Here is a 23,837-nt window from a genome sequence, read left to right as displayed (position 1 = left end):
CCAGGTCATGCCTTGTTCTCATTGCTACCCTCAGGAAGGAGGTACAGAACCCTAAACGCACACGCTCGACGATCCAGGAACAGCTTCTTCCCCTCTGCCATCCAATTTCTGAATGGACTTTGAACCCATGAACACCACCACACTACTTCTTTATTTCTTTATTTTTGCACTACTTATTTAATTTACAGATCTGCAGGCATCCTGACCTCTGCCAGGGACTGGCAGCTGCTGGTGGACCTCGAAGGGCAGCTGAAGTTCTACCACTCTGCGACCAGGCATTGTCCTAGTGTCTGAGTCTACTCAGCAAGTGGTGCTGCTGGAGCTGACAGTCCCATGGGAAGATCGCTTGGAAGAGGCCTTTGAAAGGAAGCTCTCCAAGTACTCAGTACTGGTCAGCAACTGTCAGCAGGCTGGATGGAGAGCGAGGTGTCTCCCAGTGGAGATTGGTTGTAGGGGATTCGCAGCCCGTTCCTCAGTTAGAGGCTTCAGCAATTTGGGCATCGAGGGAGAGAGGAACAGGAGAGCCATCCGCAGTACCACCGATGCGGCAGAGAGGGCCTCAAGATGGCTGTGGCTCAAAAGAGGGGAGCCATGGAGTCATAAGTAGCTAGCCATCTGGACACAAGCTGGGGTCTGATCAGCCCCGGCTGGGTCACCTGGAGGAGGGTGTATGATATTGAAAGACCCGAAACACCCGATGATTCCAGGAACATCACTGAGGATGTGTCCAGAGGCATCAGTAGATGTATGTACACAGTAACTATTTAATGTATACTTGCTGTAATTCACATTTTTTCTATCATTGTACTGTTGCTGCAAAGACAACAAATTTCACAACATACGCTGGTGATGTTAAACCTGATTCTGATTCTGATTTTAAGTATTCTGCCTGAAGCTTAATCCAGGCTAACTTTCATCCCTCAACTAATGTCAGTAAAACACGAGGAACTGATATCTCAACAACAGGAATTCTGAAGATGCCGGAAATTCAAGCAACACACATCAAAGTTGCTGGTGAACGCAGCAGGCCAGGCAGCATCTCTAGGAAGCGGTACAGTCGACGTTTCAGGCCGAGACCCTTCGTCAGGACTAAACGTCGACTGTACCTCTTCCTAGAGATGCTGCCTGGCCTGCTGCGTTCACTAGCAACTTTGGTGTGCGTTGCGGTTAGTCCTGACGAAGGGTCTCGGCCTGAAACGTCGACTGTACCTCTTCCTAGAGATGCTGAGGAACTGACATCTGTTCCATATGGCACTTGGCTACCTTGATACTGTGCTGTTAGCTTCACTGATGCTTACAGGCTCTTGCAATGGCGTGCTTCCCTTTCCTACAAGAGTGTGTAGACTTGGAAATAAAGTACTTTATTATGGTAAAGCAGTTTCAGATGTCCTGATCTTCCAAAAGTTACATTACTATTTGTAACGCAAGACCATTCATTACAATTCATGACCTCGTATCTTCAATCTACATCCAGATGCCCATGGGACCATGCTGTAAAATCTTATTATGTAAGACAGACATGGAGATAAGAACAATAGTGCAGAAATAATCATTATTATAATAAAATTGGTATTGGAAGCAAAATCATTTAAACACTTGAATCGCCTTGGCATGGGAGGTGATAGGCAAAGTGCTTGAAGATGGAATTAATATTCCAAGGTGCCCACTAGTGTGATGGGTGGGACAACCCGCCTGTTGGACGTTGTATGACTCTGATAAAAATTAGAGAAAGTCCTTCATCTGGGTATTGAGTAATGGGGAAGGCAGGGTGATCCAGGTCATAAGCTGCTGATAATTCTTTATAATGCCTCTGTTTGGTTGGGAAAGTCTGTGCTAGACTCGTGGTGAAATGGCTGAACATGAAGAATGACTTGAGAAAGCTGGCCTGAGCACCGAACTATTTTCAACAGTGATGATTGGAAAGAAAAATGGAGGGGAAGTTGAAAGGATAGTGAGAGTTTGGCTCACGTTGCCTGGTCTTACTTTTTTGAATGCTGTAATAGCTTTTGATTATACTTCAGGTATGGTTTTGACCAGGAAGTATTGCAAAGGTGAGTGGATTTACAGAATTGTAAGATGACTTTGGTGTTAGACCAGTTATATCTAATACAGTAGGCTAAAAGAGCAAAATTAGCAGATGAAATACAAAATTTAAAAAAAAATGCTGAAAACACTTAGGCCATATTTGTGAGAAGGGAAGCAGTTAATATTTAAGGTTGAAGACCATTTACCAGAACTGAGAATTAGACAAAGGAGGCTTGTTATACTGCAGGGAGGGCAGTGGGGAAGGGGGAATGTTTCTGCTGGGATAAAACCAGAGTGACTGAAAGGAGATACTGTCAACAGGGTAACCCGGTGAATGAGTGGATAGGAGCAGTTGGAGAGCAAGCCCACACTCAGAAGAACATAGTTAAAAGAATGGAGGAATCACTGGATGTTATGCAGAGTCATAGGACATACACAGCAAGTCAGCTTGGGCATGTCCCCCACTCCCAGAAATAAACAAAAGGGGAAAAAGGGGAGGAAAGCAAACAGGTGGCATCGATATTGGAAATGGCTGACTGAAACAGACTGTGAAATATTTATGTAAAGTTGTAGAATTCTATATTAGGTCCAGAAGCTGCAACGTATTCAGAAGGAAGATGAGGTGCTGTTGCTCAAGCCTATGCTAGGGCTCATTGTGAGTGTGTAGAGAGATCACAGACAAATAGTGAGAGTGCGAGGGGTGTGGAATACAAATGGTTAACCACATTGGGCTTATTTATCATTACACAGTTTGCTACATATCCTCACGATTATATTTATTATTAGCTGTTCAGCATTATTGCCTTAAGGAAACCTTTTCTAGTGCTTGCTCACGGCACTAGATATGATTGATTAATACTAAATGCTTTCCTTTCACTTGTATTATTTCTGTGCAATGACAGTAATCCGCTGGAATACTCATTATTATTCACCTCCTGTCTGGGTCATAACATCACCACTGCAATGTTCCTAGTTAATGTTAACTTCCCCATCTTCAGCAGGTAATTCCAAGCAACCTGTTATGTGATCAATTATTGTGCCTACCCTATCAACATTTAATGTAAAGAGTTATTAGGTTTGCCCCCTCAGTCCTTGGGTCAGCCCCATTCCCACAACTGATTTCATTTAGAATCTGTAGTGCCATCCTGTGCAGATAATGTGCAGACCTCTTGTCAGAAAGAGTAATCTCATCATCAAAAGCAGTCCAATTGAATGTATGTTAATGCTCTTTTATCCAACACTAATGAGATAATGTGTGAAGGAACTCTACATGAACACGGCAAGCTGCAGCAGAGCTGCTGAGTGCTTAAGCTTCTCCACGTCGATGGAGCCCTGCTGAAGACTTCATTGGGGTCCTTTCTGCTCCAGCTACATTTTTCCTACTTGCTCTTGCCTGTCCACACATACAAGGTGAAAGGTTTCTCCCAGTCAGAATGTGCTCTGGGTTGTATCAATACTAAAAGCTCCTTTTACATTGTCAGGGCAGTTGTCTGACTCACAATTACAAGCACCTGAATGACAAGTTAAAGAAGTTCATTTAAAGTAAATTTTATTATCAAAGTACATATATGTCACCATATACACCCTGAGATTCATTTTCCTGCGGGCATACTCAGCAAATCTATAGAATAGTAACTATAACAGGATCAATGAAAGATCAACCAGAGTGCAGGGACAACAAACTGTACAAATGAATATATAAATTAATAGCAATAAATAATGAGAACATAGGACAATAAGATAAAGAGTCCTTAAAGAAATCATTGGTTGTGGGAACATCTCAGTGGATGGGCAATTGAGTGTAGTTACCCCTTTTGTTCAAGAGCCTGATGGTTGAGGGGTAGTAACTGTTCCTGAACCTGATGGTGCGAATCCTGAGGCTCTTGTATCTTCAACCTGATGGCAGCAGTGAGAAGAGAGCATAGCCTGGGTGGTGGCAATCTCTGATGATGGATAATGTTTCATGTAGATGTGCTCAATGGTTGGGCAGGCTTTACCTGTGATGTGCAGGGCTGAATCCACTACCCTTTTTAAGATTTTCCATTCAAAGGCATTGGTGTTCCCATACCAGGTCGTGATGCAGTCAGTCAATACACTCTTCATCAGTCCACACCTTCATCATCTTTTCTTCCTTTCAAGCTGATGACTGAGAGTAGGGTTAAGGTCTATATATGCCACAACTCTGTGCTACCTTATTTATGTGAAAGTGTAAATAGAGCTTGTGAGCTATTGGACAGAAGGGGCAACTATGTTTTAGCTAAGGCCAGTATAATTAGGGGCAATGTGCAATTTGTACTGGTGAGGGCAATGGTCTTGTACACCCAGTGTGAAATAACTCTCAGCCAACACGTTACTGAGTGGAGAAGCAGGCATGTTAGGACGGATGGCTTACATTGGCCTCTATTACTTACATTATCTTGGTGAGAGCATTCTGGGAATTTTCAGAATAGGAATCAGTTTTATTATCACTGACATATATTGTGATTTTTTTTGTTTTGCGGTGGTAGTTCTGTGCACAATGTTCAAATTACTGCAAGTTACAAGATAAATGAACAGTGCACAGGAGGTAGTGTTTATGGACTGATCCGAAATCTGACAGTGGTGGGAAAGAAGCTGGAGTGTAGGTCTTCAGGATCCTGTACCTCCTCCCTAGTGGTGGTAACAAGCAGAGGACATGTCCCAGATAATGCCACTTCTTGAAGATGTCCGCGAAGGCAAGGAGGGTTGTGCTCTTGATGAAAGTGCCTATAATTGTCTGCAGCCTCTTGTGATCATATACATCAAAGTCTCCATACCAGATTGTGATGCAGACAGTCAGAATGACCTCCATCATAGATCTATTGAAAATTTCAAGAGTCTTTGCTAACATACCAATCTCCTCAAACTTCTTCTTCATGATTGCATCAATGTGTTGGGGCCAGGATAGATCCTCTCAGATGTTGATGTCCAGGAACTTTAAACTCCTCACTCTTTCCACCACTGAACCCTCAATGAGGACTGGTGTGTGTTCGCTTGACTCCCACTTCCTGAAGACCTCAGTCAATTCCTTGGTCTTGCTGACATTGAGTGCAAGGTTGTTATTATGACACCACTCAAACAGCAGATCTACCTCACTCCTATACACCTCCTTATTGCCATCTGAGATTCTGTCAATATCAGTGGTGAGTTTATAGGTGGTGTTTGAGCTGTGCCTAGCCACACAGTCATAGGTGTAGCCAAAATGGAGTTGTGCGCTCAGCATACATCCTTAAGGGGCACCTGTGTTAATTGTCAGCGAGGAGGTGTTATTTCTGTGGTCTCCCAGTGAGGAAGTCAAAGATCCTGTTGCAGAGGGAGGTACAGAGGCCCAGGGTTTGAAGCCTGTTGATTAGTAATGAGGAAATGATGGTTCATGGTCTTCAACAATGTCAAATAAATGAACAAGAACTCTTTGAATGATACAAAGAATGATACACTATTTAGTTCATAGTGTCCATAGTTCATTGCTAGACCCATCTAATTAGTTCCACCCCAAGCACTAGAGCACTCTTTTAACTATTTGTTGTTCAAATATTAATTTAACTTCCAAGTGGCATGTTCTTCATTATACCACTTTGATGCTTGAAAACAAATGTGTTCATTTTCTTGCTGGTTACTGAATATCTTGACTGAAGTAATTCTCCTTATTACTCTTATGAATATTTATTTATTGAGAGGCAGCACTGAACAGGCCCTTTGAGCTGTACCCGACAGCAACCCCTGATTTAACTCTAGCCTAATTACGGGACAGTTTGCAATGCCCACTTCACCTACCAACTGGTACGTCTTTGGACTGTGGGAGGAAACGGGAGCACCCAGAGATCACCCATTTGTTCAGAGGGAGAACGTACAAGCTCCTCACTGACGGTGGCAGGACTTCAACGTGGGTTGCTGGTATTTAGCTGGCTGCTAAAGAGCTACTCTATTGATGTCCTGCATGATGAGGTCAAACTCCCTGTAGACCTGCTTAAAGTTGTGATAGAATAAACATGATAATATGATATAATACAAGTACATATTTTAACATCACACTTTCTGCATATACCCAACTTGGTCTACAGATTAGACAAAAATCACTAAAGAAAGTATTACATACACCTTTGGAGGTCGACCGGCGGAGTGGGGGTGGGGAAATGGGGTTGCGGGGGGTGGGGGTACTACCTCCCCGAAATGAGTTTTTGCAGGGTGGGATGTCTGGAAGACTCCATTGTCAATGTGTAGAGATCAACATTAAGAGCTATGACTCATGTGGTGCATTATCGTTGTACAAGATGCATTTATTCACTTCGCCGTGTGAGGTAACCAAGGTGCTCAGATCCAGAACAGCCGATGTACTTACAACCTCCGTGGATGAGGTAACAGTATGTTGAATATCTGTGCCATTGTCTCAGTATGAGCATACCCACCAGAGACATTTATCACCAGTGATACATAGAAACATAGAAACATAGAAAATAGGTGCAGGAGTAGGCCATTCGGCCCTTCAAGCCTGCACCGCCATTTATTATGATCATGGCTGATCATCCAACTCAGATCCCCGCCCCAGCCTTCCCTCCATACCCCCTGATCCCCGTAGCCACAAGGGCCATATCTAACTCCCTCTTAAATATAGCCAATGTACTGGCCTCAACTGCTTCCTGTGGCAGAGAATTCCACAGATTCATACACTTCTAGATATTTATTTGCTTCACTTTCTGTTTGCACATTGTGAGGCTTTAAGTGTTAGTGTGAATGAATCTTTTTTGAATGTATTGAAAAGTTGTGAAATATTCTGAAAATGTGAAGCATGCGTGTATGTGTGTACTTTACACACCACTGCTTTTGACCAACAAGCCCATGCAGGCCACTGCCTGTGAGGTACTGTAGATCAATTCTTTCCCAGGTGTTCCTTTGCTTGCTTTTAACCAAATGAATTAATCGGATAGGATCAGTAAAAGCATATGAAATTTAAGTCTGCAGAAGCATATTTCCTTGTGCCGGTTGTCGGTGTCTGTTCCAATTTGTCTGTGCCATTCCTAAGATGTCTCCTGTGAATTTCTGCTATGTTAAACCCTCTGAGGGCTTTGCAGAGAATCCTCGATTAAGCTGCCAAAAGAGGGCACAATTGAATTCTAGGGTCATAAGAATCAGTGCTTTAAGCTTTCTTCAAAGGCAGTACAGGGCAAATTTTCTGTCCTTCTTTCATAATATGACAATGGGCAAATAGAACTAGTGATCAAACTCAAATTGATTCTAATTGAATGTTTGAACAGAATGTGTTTTTACTGCTCTTGGTTACATCTGAAAGGTTTAACCCTGTCAAGTGCTGCTCATTTAAGGGAAATTGTGGCATTATTGCAGAGGAATCTTTTTTTTAACAAAAAAATGTCTTAAAGTTTGGGCTGGAAAACAAATGACGGGGCTCTTGCCACTGAGATTTCTTTTGTCAGTAATGTGAATTATTTAATGTAAACAGTGGGATAAAATAGACAGCCAACTACTTTGTTTCTAGCATCAGAAACAAGTTAAATCCAGAGCATTTCTTTACAAAAATGGTTAATAATTGTACCCAGTATTTATAAGCTTTTGAAATAAAAGATCACATTAGAACAGAGAATTTGGATCCTTATTGTAGCTGTGAAAAAGGGGAGAAGTAATCTGATGCAGCATTAACAATCCAGTGATTAGTGTATATTGCCCCAGTTAGCACATCATCAATAAACAAAGCTAGGCAATCATTACAACTCAGCACATTAGTAATTGCTTCACTTGCCACCTTATTAACTTGTTAAGTAGATTGTTCATTTTACTGTGTCCTGCAGATAATACTTGTGTAAAATGGTGTCAATTGGACAAGTCAGTGCTAAGTATGGCAGTGAGATGCCAGCACAGGCCAAGTAAGAACACTGCCTGCAAATCTACTTCAGGTAAAACTGTACCCAAGGGGTGCTAGTTCCACTATTGTTTCCAGAGTCCCTAGTCTACTCCAGGCTTTTGTGAAAAAATTTTAAAAGCTGGAAACATTCAGAAAGGGTAATATTTGTGGCATTGTAAAGTGTAGCCCTACTTGAGAATAGGCGTCATGTGTGTCCTTTCTTCACAGTAACAGGCATCCTTGCAGGTTACACCATTTTATTGAAAGAGGCATTTGAAAATGTATCAGTCTTTTACAAGGTGTATATTTAAGAACATAAAACATAGAAAACCTACAGCATGATACAGGCCCTTCAGCCCATAAAGCTGTGCTGAACATGTACTTACTTTAGAAATTACCTAGGGTTACCCATTTCTTGAAAACAACATGTGAAAGTGTGGTTTGCACATCTTTACAGTAATGATTATCTTGAGTAAGTTTCCCTTTCTAACAAAAAAATAGAATCCCCAATAACACCACAAAATTTAGGTGTACCTACCTTTCATAGCAATTGGTACTCCATGGTTAGTATCATGGAGTGGGTATACTATGATACCAACAGGTGTCTTTCAAATATGGTATTCCCCTTGTAAACATATATTCTGGGTGAAAAAGGGATCTAGTGCTTTCCCAGCCTACATGACAAGTAAACTCCTCTCGGGCTTCCAGTGGAGTACAGGTATCGATTTTAACTGATGTTTCAATGGCAAACTTTATCTTCATCATTTGTAGCATTGGCTTGCGTGACTATTAGTCACCTCCCTCTGATCTCATAGTGTCCCTTTTATGTATATTCCTGCAAGGTTGCCCCTGAAGTTTGTATTATGGTGTCCACTGATCTTATAGGTTCAGTGTCTCTATCTATATTTTCAGAGTACCTGTTCTCATTTTTGCAACACATTGAATAGTTTGCCTGATATCCACTTGTCTATAGTCAGTATCTAATGTCAACCTGAATGAATGGTTAATGAATCATGGATGAACCTGTATTAAGGGATCACCTGGTTGCCCCAGAGGCGGTCATTATTTACAACTTTCACAGTACACCTGGTGGTTGCTTCCTGGTTATAGTAGAAACCGTATGCTGTTATGTCAGATAGATTTTTAAGGCCATGTCATGGTCTCATACATTTTATCTTATTTTCCAGGTCGTGATTTGGCTAGTACGACTCTTCCTGGTTATCCTCCACATGTGCCCCCCGCTGCACAGAGCAGTTACCCACCCCCGACACTGACAGGGATGGTGCCTGGTGAGTGCGACAACCAGCGTTTGGTCCCAAATGCTGCATTTAGAGAGAGCTCTCTGAACTGTTTCAAGTTCTGCATATTTCACAAAATACTAAGATCTCTGTTGTAGTCACTGGCTGAGAGAAAAAAATCTGTGAGAAGGAGCGAAGACGCTGGTCTCATTAACCTCTCTGCAGTTAGACACTTCTCCACAGGGATAAAACACGTAGATATATCTCTAATATTTCTTCCTTCACTTAACTGTCAGAAATACTAATCTCGTGGGACGCTCAACATACTGCGACAGAAAAGGGTTTGGTGTTCAGGATAGTGATGTAGGTAGAAAATCTAATCATTAAACAGGATTCTGAAGCCCAGCTGTCCTTTAAGAAGACCGGTAATTTGTTTTTAATGAAAACATGCATTTTATTTTTAAATGACCCTTAACAAATTAGTTTTCAGCATTATTTATAATGATGTGATTCAGACTTACATGAACAATAATAAGCTAAACATTGCCTTTTGCAAGCACACAATTTCATCTCTTGCCTTTCCTACTAGGTGGGCTGCACACCCCTTTCCCTTACTTATCTATCCAGTCTTATTATTTATCAGTGCAATCATTTAGATTACATGTTTGTAACATTGCATTATTCTGCCTCAGCTTTGTGTCTCTTCATCCATGTCTTTATGGCTTCAGCACGTTCCAGACTGGCCATCCTGATTCTATCCTCTGTAAAATGTAAGTCTGTCCAAGGTTAGTCGTGGTATCATCCCCCTATCACCCTGTCCCAACTGACCTCCATTAGCTCCGAGTTAAACAAAGCCTCAATTTTATTTATATTTGTCCTTGACTCAGATACCTTGCTGATCCCTACCTCTGCAAATTCTTCCAACCAATCAACCCTTTAAACTATTCGAAGGCCTCTTGAGTGCCCCTTGATTGAACTGCTCCTGCAATGTGGACTCTTTTGAGGTTCCAGGGCTCTGAGCTCTGGAATTGCCTCTCCAAGCCTCTCTGCTTTGCTATAGACCATTTTTTATCTATTTGACTTCCTAAAGTCTGTCTCTTTGAGTAAACTTTTAGCTATCCGGATATTAAACAAGACTTCAAAATCCAGCTGCTTTTTAAGATGACTATTATATATATTTTTAATATTTCCTACCCAGTTCAGTGGCAAATTTTATTTGCTGATGCTCCCATCAAGCAGTGGATAGGTTGACCAAGAAACTCCCTGCATGTTGCCATATTTTAATATACCGCCTGATGTAATTTAAAACAAATACCAGGTACCATGTGTACCAATCGTGTCCTTCTTGAAATTAAGTTCTGTTCCTCTGTGCATGCGAAATGGCACTCTGGATATGAACTGTGTCAACCAATGGTAGCCGTGCTTTTTTTTTTGACATTGCGTGTGGAGTTGTATTGTGTGCCTGAGACATGCTGAAGACTCAGGGTTCAGATAATGAGGCAGGTTTTAATGGGACACTCAAAGCTTGCTTCAGCATAACTTAAAGGGGCTAAGACTACATTGGCCATTTGAAAGGGTCTGAGGTGTCCACACTCGTTTAAGGGGGTGCCATCTATAAGTTTTCATAGTTATTGATCACCTCCACGCAAATACATCCCTGTTCTTACTGCCATTATCTTCAGGCACCCGGGATTCTTTCGCAATCTCCAATTAATTTTCACACTGCCATGCCCTTCCCTATACCTACTAAATACTTCCAAAGCCCCCTATTAATCCATGTACTGACTAGTTTCAAAGCTATAGCCACCATTCAATCTATTCTCCAACCATCCTCCTCCAATCATCTCCAAAGCTATCACTCTCCTCCCCTGATCTCACACTCTTGAGGCCCTAGAACCTCAAAAGAGTGACTCTTGTCACTCCTAATTGCCTCCAAGTACATCCCAAAGCTCTCAAAATTACCTCCACAGCTTTTCATCCACCCTGGTAGTCTCTAGAGTTGAACAATCTTCTTGCAGTCCATATCTGTGTTCTCCCATTCCTATCTATTTCCTTGGGAACCTCTTTTAAACAGAATAGTGAAAGAAACGGTGGAAAGGCCTTTACTTATGTTTCATCATGCAGGACCACATTGTAATATTAGAATGTATAGTACCACCTCAATGTATATTTTTGGATCCGTTACAGTCTCTTAGCTGATATATTTTATTGATGATTGACCAGAGACTGCATTCAAGTGCAAAGTTTTAAATATATTTTTTTGCAGTTTGATAAACTGACAGAAGTAGTTTAGAACGGAGAGAAATCAGACAGAGGGTAATGTGCAGTTTGTGTTACTTTTCTTCTTCAAAATAATACATTTTATTCATAACTAAAGGATTTTGCATTGCTTAATTTATCTGTGTCTGCTTATGGGTGATAGGCTCCATTGCTCACGCCTGCTTCATCTTTCCAGCTGAGGAAGTTGTATAGAGAGACCAGTGGCTGGAATTGGTGGAGAACCATATTCATTACGGCAAGCAGAACATGAGCCTTCGTATTTATAAATGTTGTATTGAATAAAATTTGTAGAATTTTAAATTGAAGATACACTAGCAGCTTTAGAAAGTTAGTCTACCAGGTTCAGGCTCACTGCCGCCCCCCCCCCCCCATCTATTTCTATCTCCCCTTTACCCTTTTCTTTTTTTTCTGTATAATTTTATTTCCTTGTATCTTGTTCTGCATGACTTACTTTCTCTGTATTCCTTCCCATGCCTTTATCCTTCTTTCATTCCACTCTTTCTCCTTTTGTTGTTTTTCACTATCCTGTTCTTCCCTTCTCTTTCCCCTCTCTTTCTTCTCCCACTCTCTCTTTCTCTCACACACAAACACAATCGCACTCTCTCACTCTCACACACACATTCACACACAAATATCCACTATCTGTCTTTCTATTTACTGTCCTTCTCTCACTTGCACATTCAAACATCAGGTTGGGAAATACAAAACAATGATCAACATCAACCTACCAGAGAAAAAGAAATCCTACAATTTTAAGGCAATATTTTAATCTTGAAATGTATCCCCAATATTATACTGTATCCCAGCAGAGCATTGATCATTTATAGTTGGTATTGTGCTCTTTGGTTTATGTGGTATGCTCATTTAAGGATCTACATGCTCCATTATAGATAAAACACACCTCTTTTATATGTTGAAATAGCATAATCCAAAATGAAATAGCTTTTCTTCCTGTTGCTATTATTCATCTTACACAATTATAATTCCTTCCCACGTAACATGGAGGGAAAAATAGTTGCTGAGGAAGTCTTCTCTTTAGGTCTAATGTGAAGCCGGTATTTTCTGGAACATTCTCTCTTTATGCGATATCAGTTGGGCCTTCTTTGCCCATGGCTTTGAGTGTATTATAGTGTTGGGTGTTTTGTGATTCCCAGCAACTGCTCCCTGATTGTGAGATTCCCCACAGGCAATGCATGCTTGTGAAGTCCAAAACTGAATAAAAAATGGAGAAAGAGTGGTAAATCACAAACATAACAACTGGAAATGCAAAGCAACACACACAAGATGCTGGAGGAACTCAGCAGGTCAGGCAGCATCTGTGGAAAAGAGTAAACAGTTGATGTTTCTGGCCGAGACTATTTATAAGCACCCAATGATTGGCCTTGGCCCAAAACTTCAACTGTTTGCTCCCTTTCCCATAGATTCTGCCTGACCTGCTGAGTTCCTCCGGAATTTTGTGTGTGTTGCTTTGGAGAGAACGTGGTCCTGATAAATTGGAAGCTCCTTTTAAAATGATGACAAATTTTTGTTTCTTGTTGCTGCAATTGGAAAAGTAATTTGGCAGGCAAAATGACATCTGATTTGCTGTGAGTCCACTTCAGAATGCTGGTTAAGAAACATTTCATTTATGTTTAAAAATGCCCTATCCATGTCTGCTTCTTTAACTAAGTGATCTTGCCAAATAAAGCATTCATGAAAATCTCTATGTAAGGCAGGATAAACACTACAAACAATGGTAACTGGTGTACTTTAGGGGTAATAACTTTTCTAGGTTTACACTTTAATTAAAGTGGATTTGAAAAAGTATGCTGGTCATTGACCAGCACTGCAGGCTGATGAGGAGAGCCTGAGTACTGAAGAGGTCTTGTGGCCAGCATAATTTTCATTTTGATTGAATAACTTTCGTTTAATGGTGCTGGAAAATTACAATCTGGTTTTATATTCAGTGGAATTAATAATCCATGTGAGTATAACAAGACAATGTAAGTCTTCTAAAGGGTGGCCCCCCTTTAAATCCAGATTTTGTTTTGTTATAAAGATGGGAAATTCTGAGAGAGTTTCAGGAATGTACAGCATGAGTTAAAGCTCCAGTTTGCAAAAAGGCCATAAGACACAGGAGCAGAATTAGGCCATACGGTCTATTGAGTCTGCTCTGTCACTCGATCATAGCTAGTCCACTTCCTCGTCAATCCCATTCTCCTGCCTTCTCCGTGAAACCTTTCATGCATTGACTAATCAAGAACCTATCAACATCTGTTTTAATAAACCCAATGACCTGGCCTCCACAGCTGCCTGTAGCAATGAATTCCAGATTCACTACCCTCTGGGTGAAGAAATTCCTGCTCGTCTCCGTTGTGAATGGACGTCCTTCTCTTCTATGGTTGCACCCTCTGGTTCTACATTCCCCCATTGTAAGAAACATCTTCTCCACATCCACTCTATCAACATTTGATAGGTTTCAATGAGATCCTCCCTCATTCTTCTAAATTCCAGTGAGTACAGGCCCAGAGCCTTCAAACACTTCCCATATGATAAGCTGGAATTCCCAGAATCACTTTCATGTACCTCCTTTGAACCCTCTTCATTATCAGCACATCCTTTCTTAGATAAGAAGTCCAAAACTGCCCACAATACTCCAAATGAGGAGTCACCAATGCCCTTATAAAGCCTCATCCTTCTTTTTATATTCTAGTCATCTTGAAATGAATGCTAACATTGCATTTGTCTTCCTCATCACCAACTCAACCAGCAAGTTAACCTTTAGGGAATTCTGCATGAGGACTCCCAAGTCCCTTTGTGCCTCAAATTATGAATTGTTTCCCCACCCACACTATTATTCCTTCTACCAAAATGCATAACCATATACTTCCTGACACTATATTCCATCAGACACTTCTTTGCCCATGCTCCTAATCTGTCGAAGTCCTTCTGCAGACTCCCTGCTTCCTCAGAACTACTTGCTCCTCCACCTGCTTTGGTATCATCTGGAAACTTGGCTACAAAGCTACAAAGTCATCAATTCCATCGTGTAAATCATTGACGTACAACATAAAAAGAAGTGGTCTAAACACTGAGCCCCGCAGAACATCGCTAGTCACCGGCAGCCAATCGGAATAGGCTTTCTTTATTCCCACAGTTTGCCTCCTGCCAATCAGCCAATGTTCTATCCATGCTAGTATCTTTCCTAGAATGCCATGGGTTCTTATCTTGCTCAGGGAGCTAATTTAAAGGGCAGGTCCTCCAGGGCTGTGATCTCAGGATTGCTACCCATGCCACGTGCTAGTGAGGCTCAAACTAAGAAGATTATACAGTTTAATAAGTCGCTAAGGAGTTGGTGTAGGAGGGAGGGCAGAAGATTTTTGGATCATTGTGTTTTCTTCCAGGGAATGTGGAACCTGTACAGAAGAGATAGTTTGCACCTGAACTGGAGGGGACTAATATCTTAGTGGGAAGGTCATAGTCATTGTCATACTTTATTGATCCCGGGGGAAATTGGTTTTCATTACAGTTGCACCATAAATAATAAATAGTAATAAAACCATAAATAGTTAAATAGTAATATGTAAATTATGCCAGTAAATTACGAAATAAGTCCAGGACCAGCCTATTGGGTCAGGGTGTCTGACCCTCCAAGGGAGGAGTTGTAAAGTTTGATGGCCACAGGCAGGAATGACTTCCTATGATGCTCAGTGCTGCATCTCGGCGGAATGAGTCTCTGGCTGAATGTACTCCTGTGCCCACCCAGTACATTATGTAGTGGATGGGAGACATTGACCAAGATGGCATGCAACTTAGACAGCATCCTCTTTTCAGACACCACTGTGAGAGAGTCTAGTTCCATCCCCACAACATCACTGGCCTTACGAATGAGTTTGTTGATTCTGTTGGTGTCTGCTACCCTCAGCCTGCTGCCCCAGCACACAACAGCAAACTTGATAGCACTGGCCACCACAGACTCGTAGAACATCCTCAGCATCATCCGGCAGATGCTTAAGGACCTCAGTCTCGTCAGGAAATAGAGACGGCTCTGACCCTTCTTGTAGACAGCCTCAGTGTTCTTTGACCAGTCCAGTTTATTGTCAATAAAAGGGTTGTTAATACTGCACGGTGGGGTTTAAACTAGAGTTGCAGGGGGATGGAAACCAGAGTGCCAGAACAGCGAGTGGAGAGATTGTGGAGACAGATGTTGGTAAGATCTCAGACAAAATTAGGAATCAAAAAGGTTGAGAATGGTGCAACAAAATCGAAAAGGGTGAATACAAGACTGAAGACGTTGTAACTGAGTATGCACAGTATACGGAATAAAGTAGATGAACTTGCAGCACAGTTGCAGATTGACTGGTATGATGATGTAGACATCACTGAATCATGGCTAAAAGGTTGTAGCTGGGAGCTTAATATCCAAGCACTTTGATGCACTTTTGATGCACTTTGCATCAAAAGGATAGGCAGGAAAGCAGAGGGAGCAGCGTTGCTCTGTTGGTAAAGATAAAATCAGGTCATTAGAAAGTGGTGACATAAGGTCAGAAGGTGCTGAAATTTTGTGGATAGAGCTAAGGAACTGCAAGGGTAAAAAGACCCTGATGGGAGTTGTATACAGACCTCCAAACAGTAGTAAGGGTGTGGCCTACAAATTACAATGGAGGATAGAAAATGTATGCCAAAAGGGCAATGTTACAATAGTCATGGGGGACTTCAAATATGCAGGTAGATTGGGAAAATCTGGTTGGTGCTGGATTACAGGAGGGGCAATTTCTAGAGTGTCTATGGGATGACTTTTTAGAGAAGCTTGTGGTTGAGCCCACTGGGGGAATCAGCTATTCTGGATTGGGTGTTGGGCAATGAACTGGATTTGATTAGAGAGCTTAAGGTAAAAGAACCCCTTGGGGTAGTGTGATCATAATATGATCAAATTCACCCTGAAGGATAAGCTAAGATCAGATGTATCAGTATTACAGTGGAGTAAAGGGAATTACAGAGTCATGAGAGAGGAGTTGGCCAGAATTGATTGGAAAAGAACACTGGCAGGGATGACAGCAGAGCAGCAGTAGCTGGCATTTCTGGAAGCAATTCAGAAGGCACAGGATATAAACATCCCAAAGAGAAAGATGTATTCTAAAGGAAAGATGACACAACTGTGACTACCAAGAGAAGTCAAAGCCAACATAAAAGCCAAAGAGAGGGCATATAATAGAGCAAATATTAGTGGGAAGTTAGAGGATTGGGAAGCTTTTAAAAACCAACAGAAGGCAACTAAAAAGCTATCAAGAAGGTAAAGATGGAATATGAAAGTAAGCTGACCAATAATATTAAAGAGGATACCAAAAGTTTCTTCTGCTACATGAAGTGTTAAAGAAAGGTGATAGTGGATATTGGACCGCTAGAAAATGATGTTGGGGAGGTAATAATGGGGGACAATGAAATTGCGGATGAACTGAATAAGTATTTTGCATCAGTCTTCATGGTGGAAGACACTAGCAGTATGTTGGAAGTTCCAGGTGTCAGGGGGCATGACGTCTGTGAAGTTACTATAACTAGGGAGAAGGGTCTTGGGAAACTGAACGACTGAACGATCTGAAGGTAGATAAGTCACCTGGACCAGATGGTGTGCACCTCAGGGTTCTGCAAGAGGTGGCTGAAGAGATTGTGGAGGTATTAATATTGATCTTTCAAGAATCTCTAGATTCTGAAATGGTGCTGGAAGATTGAAAGATTGAAAATGTCACACCACCCTTCAAGAAGGGAGAGAGGCAGAAGAAAGGATACTATAGACCAGTTAGTCTGAACTCAGTGGTTTTGATGATGTTGGAGTTGATTTTCTCCAGGTACTTGGAGGCACATGATAAAATAGGCTGTAGTTAGCATGGTTTCCTCAAGGGAAAATCTTACCTGACAAATCTGTTGGAATTCTTTGACTAAACAACAAGCAGAATAGTCAAAGGAGGATTGCTTAATGCTGTGTTCCTGGATTTTCAGAAGGCCTTTGACAAGATGCCGCACATGAGGCTGCTTAACAAGCCACGAGTCCTTGGTATTACAGGAAAATTCTAGCATGGATAAAGCAGTGGCTGATTGCCAGGAGGCAAAGAGTGGGAATAAATGGAGGCTTGTTCTGGCTGGCTGACAGTGACCAGTGGTGTTCCACAGGGGTCTGTGTTGGGACTGATTCTTGTTACGTTATATGTCAATATTTGGATGATGGAATTGATGCTTTGCTGCAAAGTTTGCAGACGATAAGAAGATAGGTGGAGGGGCAGGTAGTTTTGAGGAAGTAGAGAGGCTACAGAAGGACTTAGATGAGGAGAATGGGCAAAGAATGGCAGATGGAATACAGTGTTGGGAAGTGTATGGTCATGCACTTTGGTAGAAGAAATCAAAGGGTTGACTATTTTTGTGAGGTATGGATCTATCTCTTTTAAAGCAATGACCTCCCCCTACTTAGTACTGCACGTTGATCTTTTGTCTACGCATGTGCATTGTTTGTTCTCACACACACACACACACACACACACACACACACACACACACACACACACACACACAACACACACTGTCAAAGCCATCTTCTGCTTATGGGCTTTTAATTACTCAATATATAGTTGTGCACAGACACAACAATTTTCTAAATGGAGAGAAAATACAAAAAAAAAGGTGCAAAGGGGCTTGGGAGTTTTTGTGCAGGATTTCCTAAAGGTTAATTTGCAGGTTGAGTCTGCAGTGAGGAAGGCAAATGCAATGTTAGCATTCATTTCAAGAGGAATAGAATGTAAAAGCAAGGATGTAATGTTGAGACTTTATAAAGCACTGCTGAGGCCTCACTTGGAGTATTGTGAGTAGTTTTAGGACCCTTGTCTTAGAAAGGATGTGCTGAAACTGGTGAGGGTTCAAAGGAGGTTCACAAAAATGATTCCAGGATTGAATGGCTTGTCATACGAAGAGCGTTTGATAGCTCTGGGCCTGTATTCACTGGAATTCAGAGGAATGAGAGTTGACCTAATTGAAACCTACCTAATGGTGAAAGGCCTTGATAGAGTGGATGTGGAGAGGATGTTTCCTTTGATGGGAGAGTCTAAGACCAGATGACATGGCCTCAGAATAGTGGGGCATCCTTTTAGATTGGAGATGTGAAGGAATTTCTTTAACCTGAGGGTGGTGAATGTGTGCAATTCTTTGCCATTTTCAGCTGTGCAGGCCAAGTCTTTATGTATATTTAAGACAGAAGTTGATAGATTCTTGATTGGTCAGGGCATGAAGGGATACAGGGAGAAGGCAGGAGATTGAGGTTGAGAGGAAAATTGGATCAGCCATAATGAAATGGCAGAGAAGACACGATGAGCCAAATGGCCTAATTTATCTGATGGTATAAGCAGCCTCACGTGCAGCAGCTTGTCAAAGGGCTTCTGAAGATACAAGTGCACAACATCCTCTGTCTGTCCTGCGTGTTATTTCCTCAAAGAATTCCAACAGATTTGTCAGGCATGGTTTTCCCTTGAGGAAACATGCTGACTTTGGCCTATTTTATTATGTGCCTCCAAGTACCCTGAAACCTCATCGTTGGCAATTGACTCCAATATCTTCCCAACCACTGAAGTCAGGCTAACTGATCTATAATTTCCTTTCTTGTGTCTCTCTCCCTTCTTGGAATAGAGAGACATCTGCAATTTTCCAGTTCTCTGGAAACATGCCAGAATCTATTGATTCTGGAAATACTACTCATGCTCCACAATCTCATCAGCCACCTCTTCCAGAACCCTGGGGTGTACTTTAGAATAATTCTAGTAGTTTTTGACAAAAGCACAAAGAATAACTGTCACCTTCACTCTGTTAAATGTCCAGGAAGATGGTGCCATTAAGTGGCAACTCTTTGTGTTCAGTTCCAATTGGAATCATCAAATATTCCCAGTAAGGACTAGTGTACTGCAGTTGAAATCTACAGTCACAGCCATGGGTACTTCAGTAAGCAGCATCATTTTAAGATGCTTAAAGAATTTATGGCTACTCAAAAAAGACGAATCTCGAATGGCGTTCTCGGGCCATGAGTGCATTTCCCCTTTAAGAAAATGGAAGCGGGAGCACCACGTCAGTCAAAAGGTACAATTGAAACGCCAATGCCTTAGATTTGCACTCCTGACTATTCTGGCGAATGTACAGTCTCTGGCAAATAAAACTGAAGACCTCAGAGAAACATTGCAGTACCAGAAGGACATCAGAGACTGCTGTGTACTGTGATTTGCGGAAACAGAGCTCACACCAGCCATTTCAGACGCAGCACTGCAGCTCTATGGTTTCACCAATCTCAGCAAAGACAGCTCTTTTAAAGGCAGAGGAGGTGGAGTATGCTTTATGATTATCTCATCATGGTGTACAGATGTGGCAGTTCTATCTCAGTTCTGGTCACCCAAACTGGAACATCTGGTGGTCCGTTTTATCTGTGAGGGAGTTTTCCGCCATCATCCTGGCAGAGGTGTACATTCCACTTCAGGTCAATGTCAGGCAAGCACTGGAGCTTCTGAGCAATATAATCAGCAGGCCATCACTTCCTACAAGGTGAAACCTAACATCATAAATGGCTGTGATGCTTCACTCCCAGATGAGCTCAATGCCCTTCATGCACATTTTGAAAGAGAGAATGAAACCACATTTGTGTGAATCCCTGTAGCATCGGGTTACCCTGTAATCGCTGTCTTGAGGCCAACCTCGGAACATCTTTCAAGAGGGTGAGCTCTTGCAAAGTGTCAGGACCTAATGATGTACCTGGTAGGGCTCTGAAAACCTGTGCCAATCAGCTGGCAGGAGTGTTCCATCTCTCACTGCTGCAGGAAGAGGTTCCCACCTGCTTCAAAAGGGCCACAGTCATACCAGTGTCCAAGAAGAGCAAGGCGAGCTGCCTCAACAACTAATGCCCAGTTGCACTTACATCAACTGTGACAAAGTGCTTTGAGAATTTGGCCATGGTTAGAATCAACTCCTACCTAAGCAAGGACCTGGATTTGCTGCAATTTGCCTATCGCCGTAATAGGTCTACAGTGGACGAGACCTCAATGGCTCTCTTTGTGCCTTGGATCACCTGGACAATAGTAATGTCCACATCAGGCCACAGCTTAGCACTCAACTCAATCATACCCTTAGTTCTAACCAACAAGCTTCAAAACCTGGGCCTCTGCAACTGGATCCTTGACTGCCTCACCAGGAGACCACGGCTTGTGCGGATCAGAAATGACATCTCCTCCTCTCCTCGCTGACAATCAACACTGGTGCACCTCAAGGATGCACGCTTAACTCACTGCTCTACTCTCTCTACCTCACAATTCTGTGGCTAGGCACAGCTCAAACACCATAAATAAGCTTGCTGAAACACAACTATTTTTGGCGAAGTTCCAGATGGTGTTGTGGAGGCGCACAGGAGCGAGACAGATCAGCTGGTTGAGTGGCGTTGCAGTAACAGCCTTGCCCTTAAGACCAAGAAATTGATTGCTGAATTTGGGAAGGGGAAGTCAACTGAAGACACACCAGTCCTCACTGAGGAATTAAAAGTGGAAAGAGTCATCGGTTTCAAGTTCATGGGTATCAGCATCTCTGAGGACCTATCCTGGGCCTAACATATGCAAAGAAGTCATGACGCTGGCTATATTTCATTAGGACTTTGAGGAGAATTGGTATGTCACTAAAGACACTTCCAAGTTTCTACAGATGAACTGTGGAGGGCATTCTAACTGTTTGCATCACCACCTGGCATGGAGGGACTACTGCACAAGACCGTAAAAAGCTGTAAAGTTATCCAGCTCCATCGTGGGCACCAGTGTCCCCAACGTCCAGGACATCTTCAAAAGGTGATGTCTCAGAAAGCAGCATTCATCATTAAGGTCTCCAATCACCCAAGACATGCTGTCTTCTCATTGCAACTTCAAGAAGGTGGTACAGGAGCCTGAAGACACATAACGTTTCAGGAACAGCTTCTTCCCCTCTGTCATCAGGTTTCTGAATTAGCAACGAACCCATGAACACTTCCTCAGTATTTTTCCTCTTTTTGCACTACTAGTTTAATATATTCATTTTTCTTATTTTTATATACTGTATATATTTATAGTGATTTATAGTTTTTATTAATACATATTACAATGTACTGCTACTGCAAAACAATAGATTTCATGACATATGCCAATGATATCAAACCTGTTTCTGATTCTGATCCTGAGAAGGCTCATTATAAAAGTCTATATTTTTGTTTACTTTTTAATTGGAAATGTTGAGGCCAACAGCAGTGTGGAAAAGAATCATGTGCAAAACAGATTGTTTTGGCCTGAATTAGGACAGCAAAATGAAAAAAGAGCTACTGAGAAAGAAAAAAGAAGCTGGAAATTGTAGACCACCACTAAAAGTACACAATATGGTTGTAGCACAGAGCACCATGAAGTTGAGCTTGAGATTTCAGACTTCAGTACAGCCAGCCAGCTTATGGACTCGGCAATTAATGAAGGAGGGTGTACCTGGAAGGTCAGAGTGTCAGCAACTGGGGTATGGGGGGGTTTGGAGAAGGGTTTTACAAATGGGGGCATGGGAAATTGGGAATATAGGTGGATTTTTCCCATGTGCAAATGGGATTTGGGAATAAAATCAGTGGTCAGTAAGTACTGATACGTAGTTGAGTTGGGAAGTGGGATTTATTAGTCCAAAGGACACACAGTCAAAATTTGCCTTATGGAATTCCAAAACAGCAGTGAAGGAATGTTCAGGGAGTGACCAGTGCAGTTACCCTTTGGAATAAATGACCTACATCTCCCAGAAATATTATCAAATGTATTTCAAAGTGGGAACTATCCAATGTCTGGAAATGATCACTATCCTGTTCCACTCTGGGGAAAAGTCCATTTCAGCTGCATGGTGTTGAAATGAACATTGCTGTGCAATTGAACATTTTAGACAGGTGGAATAACTTGGGTAACTAGAGCATCACTACTATATAAAACACAAAATACACTGTAATACAAAACTCTCCGAAAGCTATCAAGTGCAATTTTAACCTAATCAGATAGTTAACTTTCATTTTAATCAGCAGGATACAAAATTAGGCATATATTAATATGGTCTCCATGTGATGAACCAACACTCTCGCAGATAACCTCTGATCTTTTAGACCTTTCAAAGGCAGTTCCTGCATGGCCCCAAGCCTTTACACCATTTGGACTGGGTCATATCCTTCCTTCCTTTAACATCATTGGATCAAAGTCCTCAAATTCTCTCCCATTCTCATGATTGTTCAAGAGGATTACCTTTTCAAGACAATAGATACAGCCTTGCCAGCAACCCATATCTTTGAAAATAGTTGTCGTTGAAGACCAATCATTCCAGTCCCAGAACCTCACTGCAGGATTTCCTCAGTGTATTGACCTAGCAATAATAATCTTTGGTTTCTTCACAAATGACCTTTCTTTCATCATAAGGCCAGAAACGGAGATGTCTATTGATGACTGCATGATATTCAATTTCATTCGCAACCTCTCAGCAAATAAAACAGGTCATACCCCATACCCAATGCTGTAGGATCTAAATGTTCAGGCATGGGCTGATAAGTGGCAGGCAACATTCATGCCACAAAAATCTCTATCAAAACCAACTCCATAAAAGAAAATAGTATCACTTAGTGTTGATATTCAGTGACATTATATTGCCGCACTCCACCATTAACATCAAAATCTCAGTTGCAACAGCGCTGTAATTGTAGTGGCTAATAGCGTAGATCAGGGACTCGATATTCTGTGGTGAGTAACTCACTCCCTGAGAACACAGAGTCTCTCCATCATCTACAGGGCACAAGTCAAGAGCAGGACTGAATACTCTGCAGTTGCTTGATGAATGTAGCTTCAACAATACTAGGTAAGCAAGACATCCTCCAGGCAATGCGACCTACACAATTGGTAATCTATCAACCACTCAATATTCAAACCCTTCACTGCCAATTTACAAAATACACTGCATTTGCTTGCCTAGGTTACTCTGACAGCATCTCCCAATCATGTGCATACTAGCAAACAAGAAGGATAAGGATAGAGCATCATCCTGGTTAGCTAATATATCTTCTTTATCTTTGCTGAACCTCCAAACCCAACAGCACCATGGGAGTACCTTCATCAAAAAGACTGTAATGGCTCTAGAAGTTGGCTCACCACCCACCTTGTGAAGAACAATCAGGAATGGGCAATAATTGTTGGCTTTGCCAGTGAGGTCTGGATAATGTTTTTTTTAATAGTAGGTTCTTCTTAATGTTTCTAGTTTGGAACCTTTAACTCAATGATACCTTTGACCAAAAATAATTTTATTTGGTGATTTTGCAAAGTTAATCTTTAATAACATTTAATATTATACTGTCCTTGAATTTTCTTGGAACTGTTCTGGGTTACCTTTCAAAAATTTGAATGACAAAA

General features: G+C 41.7%; 1 protein-coding gene across 3 annotated transcripts in view; it reads left to right on the top strand.

Annotated features, from left to right (window-relative positions):
* pax5 (paired box 5) overlaps positions 1–23,837 on the top strand; it is a 267,639-nt gene that overhangs the window by 199,283 nt on the left and 44,519 nt on the right. For all 3 annotated transcript variants that reach the window (XM_072281839.1, XM_072281840.1, XM_072281838.1), the window contains exon 8: positions 9,085–9,186. In XM_072281839.1, coding sequence (XP_072137940.1) covers positions 9,085–9,186 — 102 coding nt within the window. The remainder of the gene's footprint in view (positions 1–9,084; positions 9,187–23,837) is intronic.

The sequence above is a fragment of the Mobula birostris genome, chromosome 17 (assembly GCF_030028105.1).
Source record: "Mobula birostris isolate sMobBir1 chromosome 17, sMobBir1.hap1, whole genome shotgun sequence".
Classification (NCBI taxonomy): Eukaryota; Metazoa; Chordata; class Chondrichthyes; order Myliobatiformes; family Myliobatidae; genus Mobula; species Mobula birostris.
Note: the sequence above shows the minus strand (reverse complement) of the source record. Positions and strands in the feature narration are given on the sequence as shown.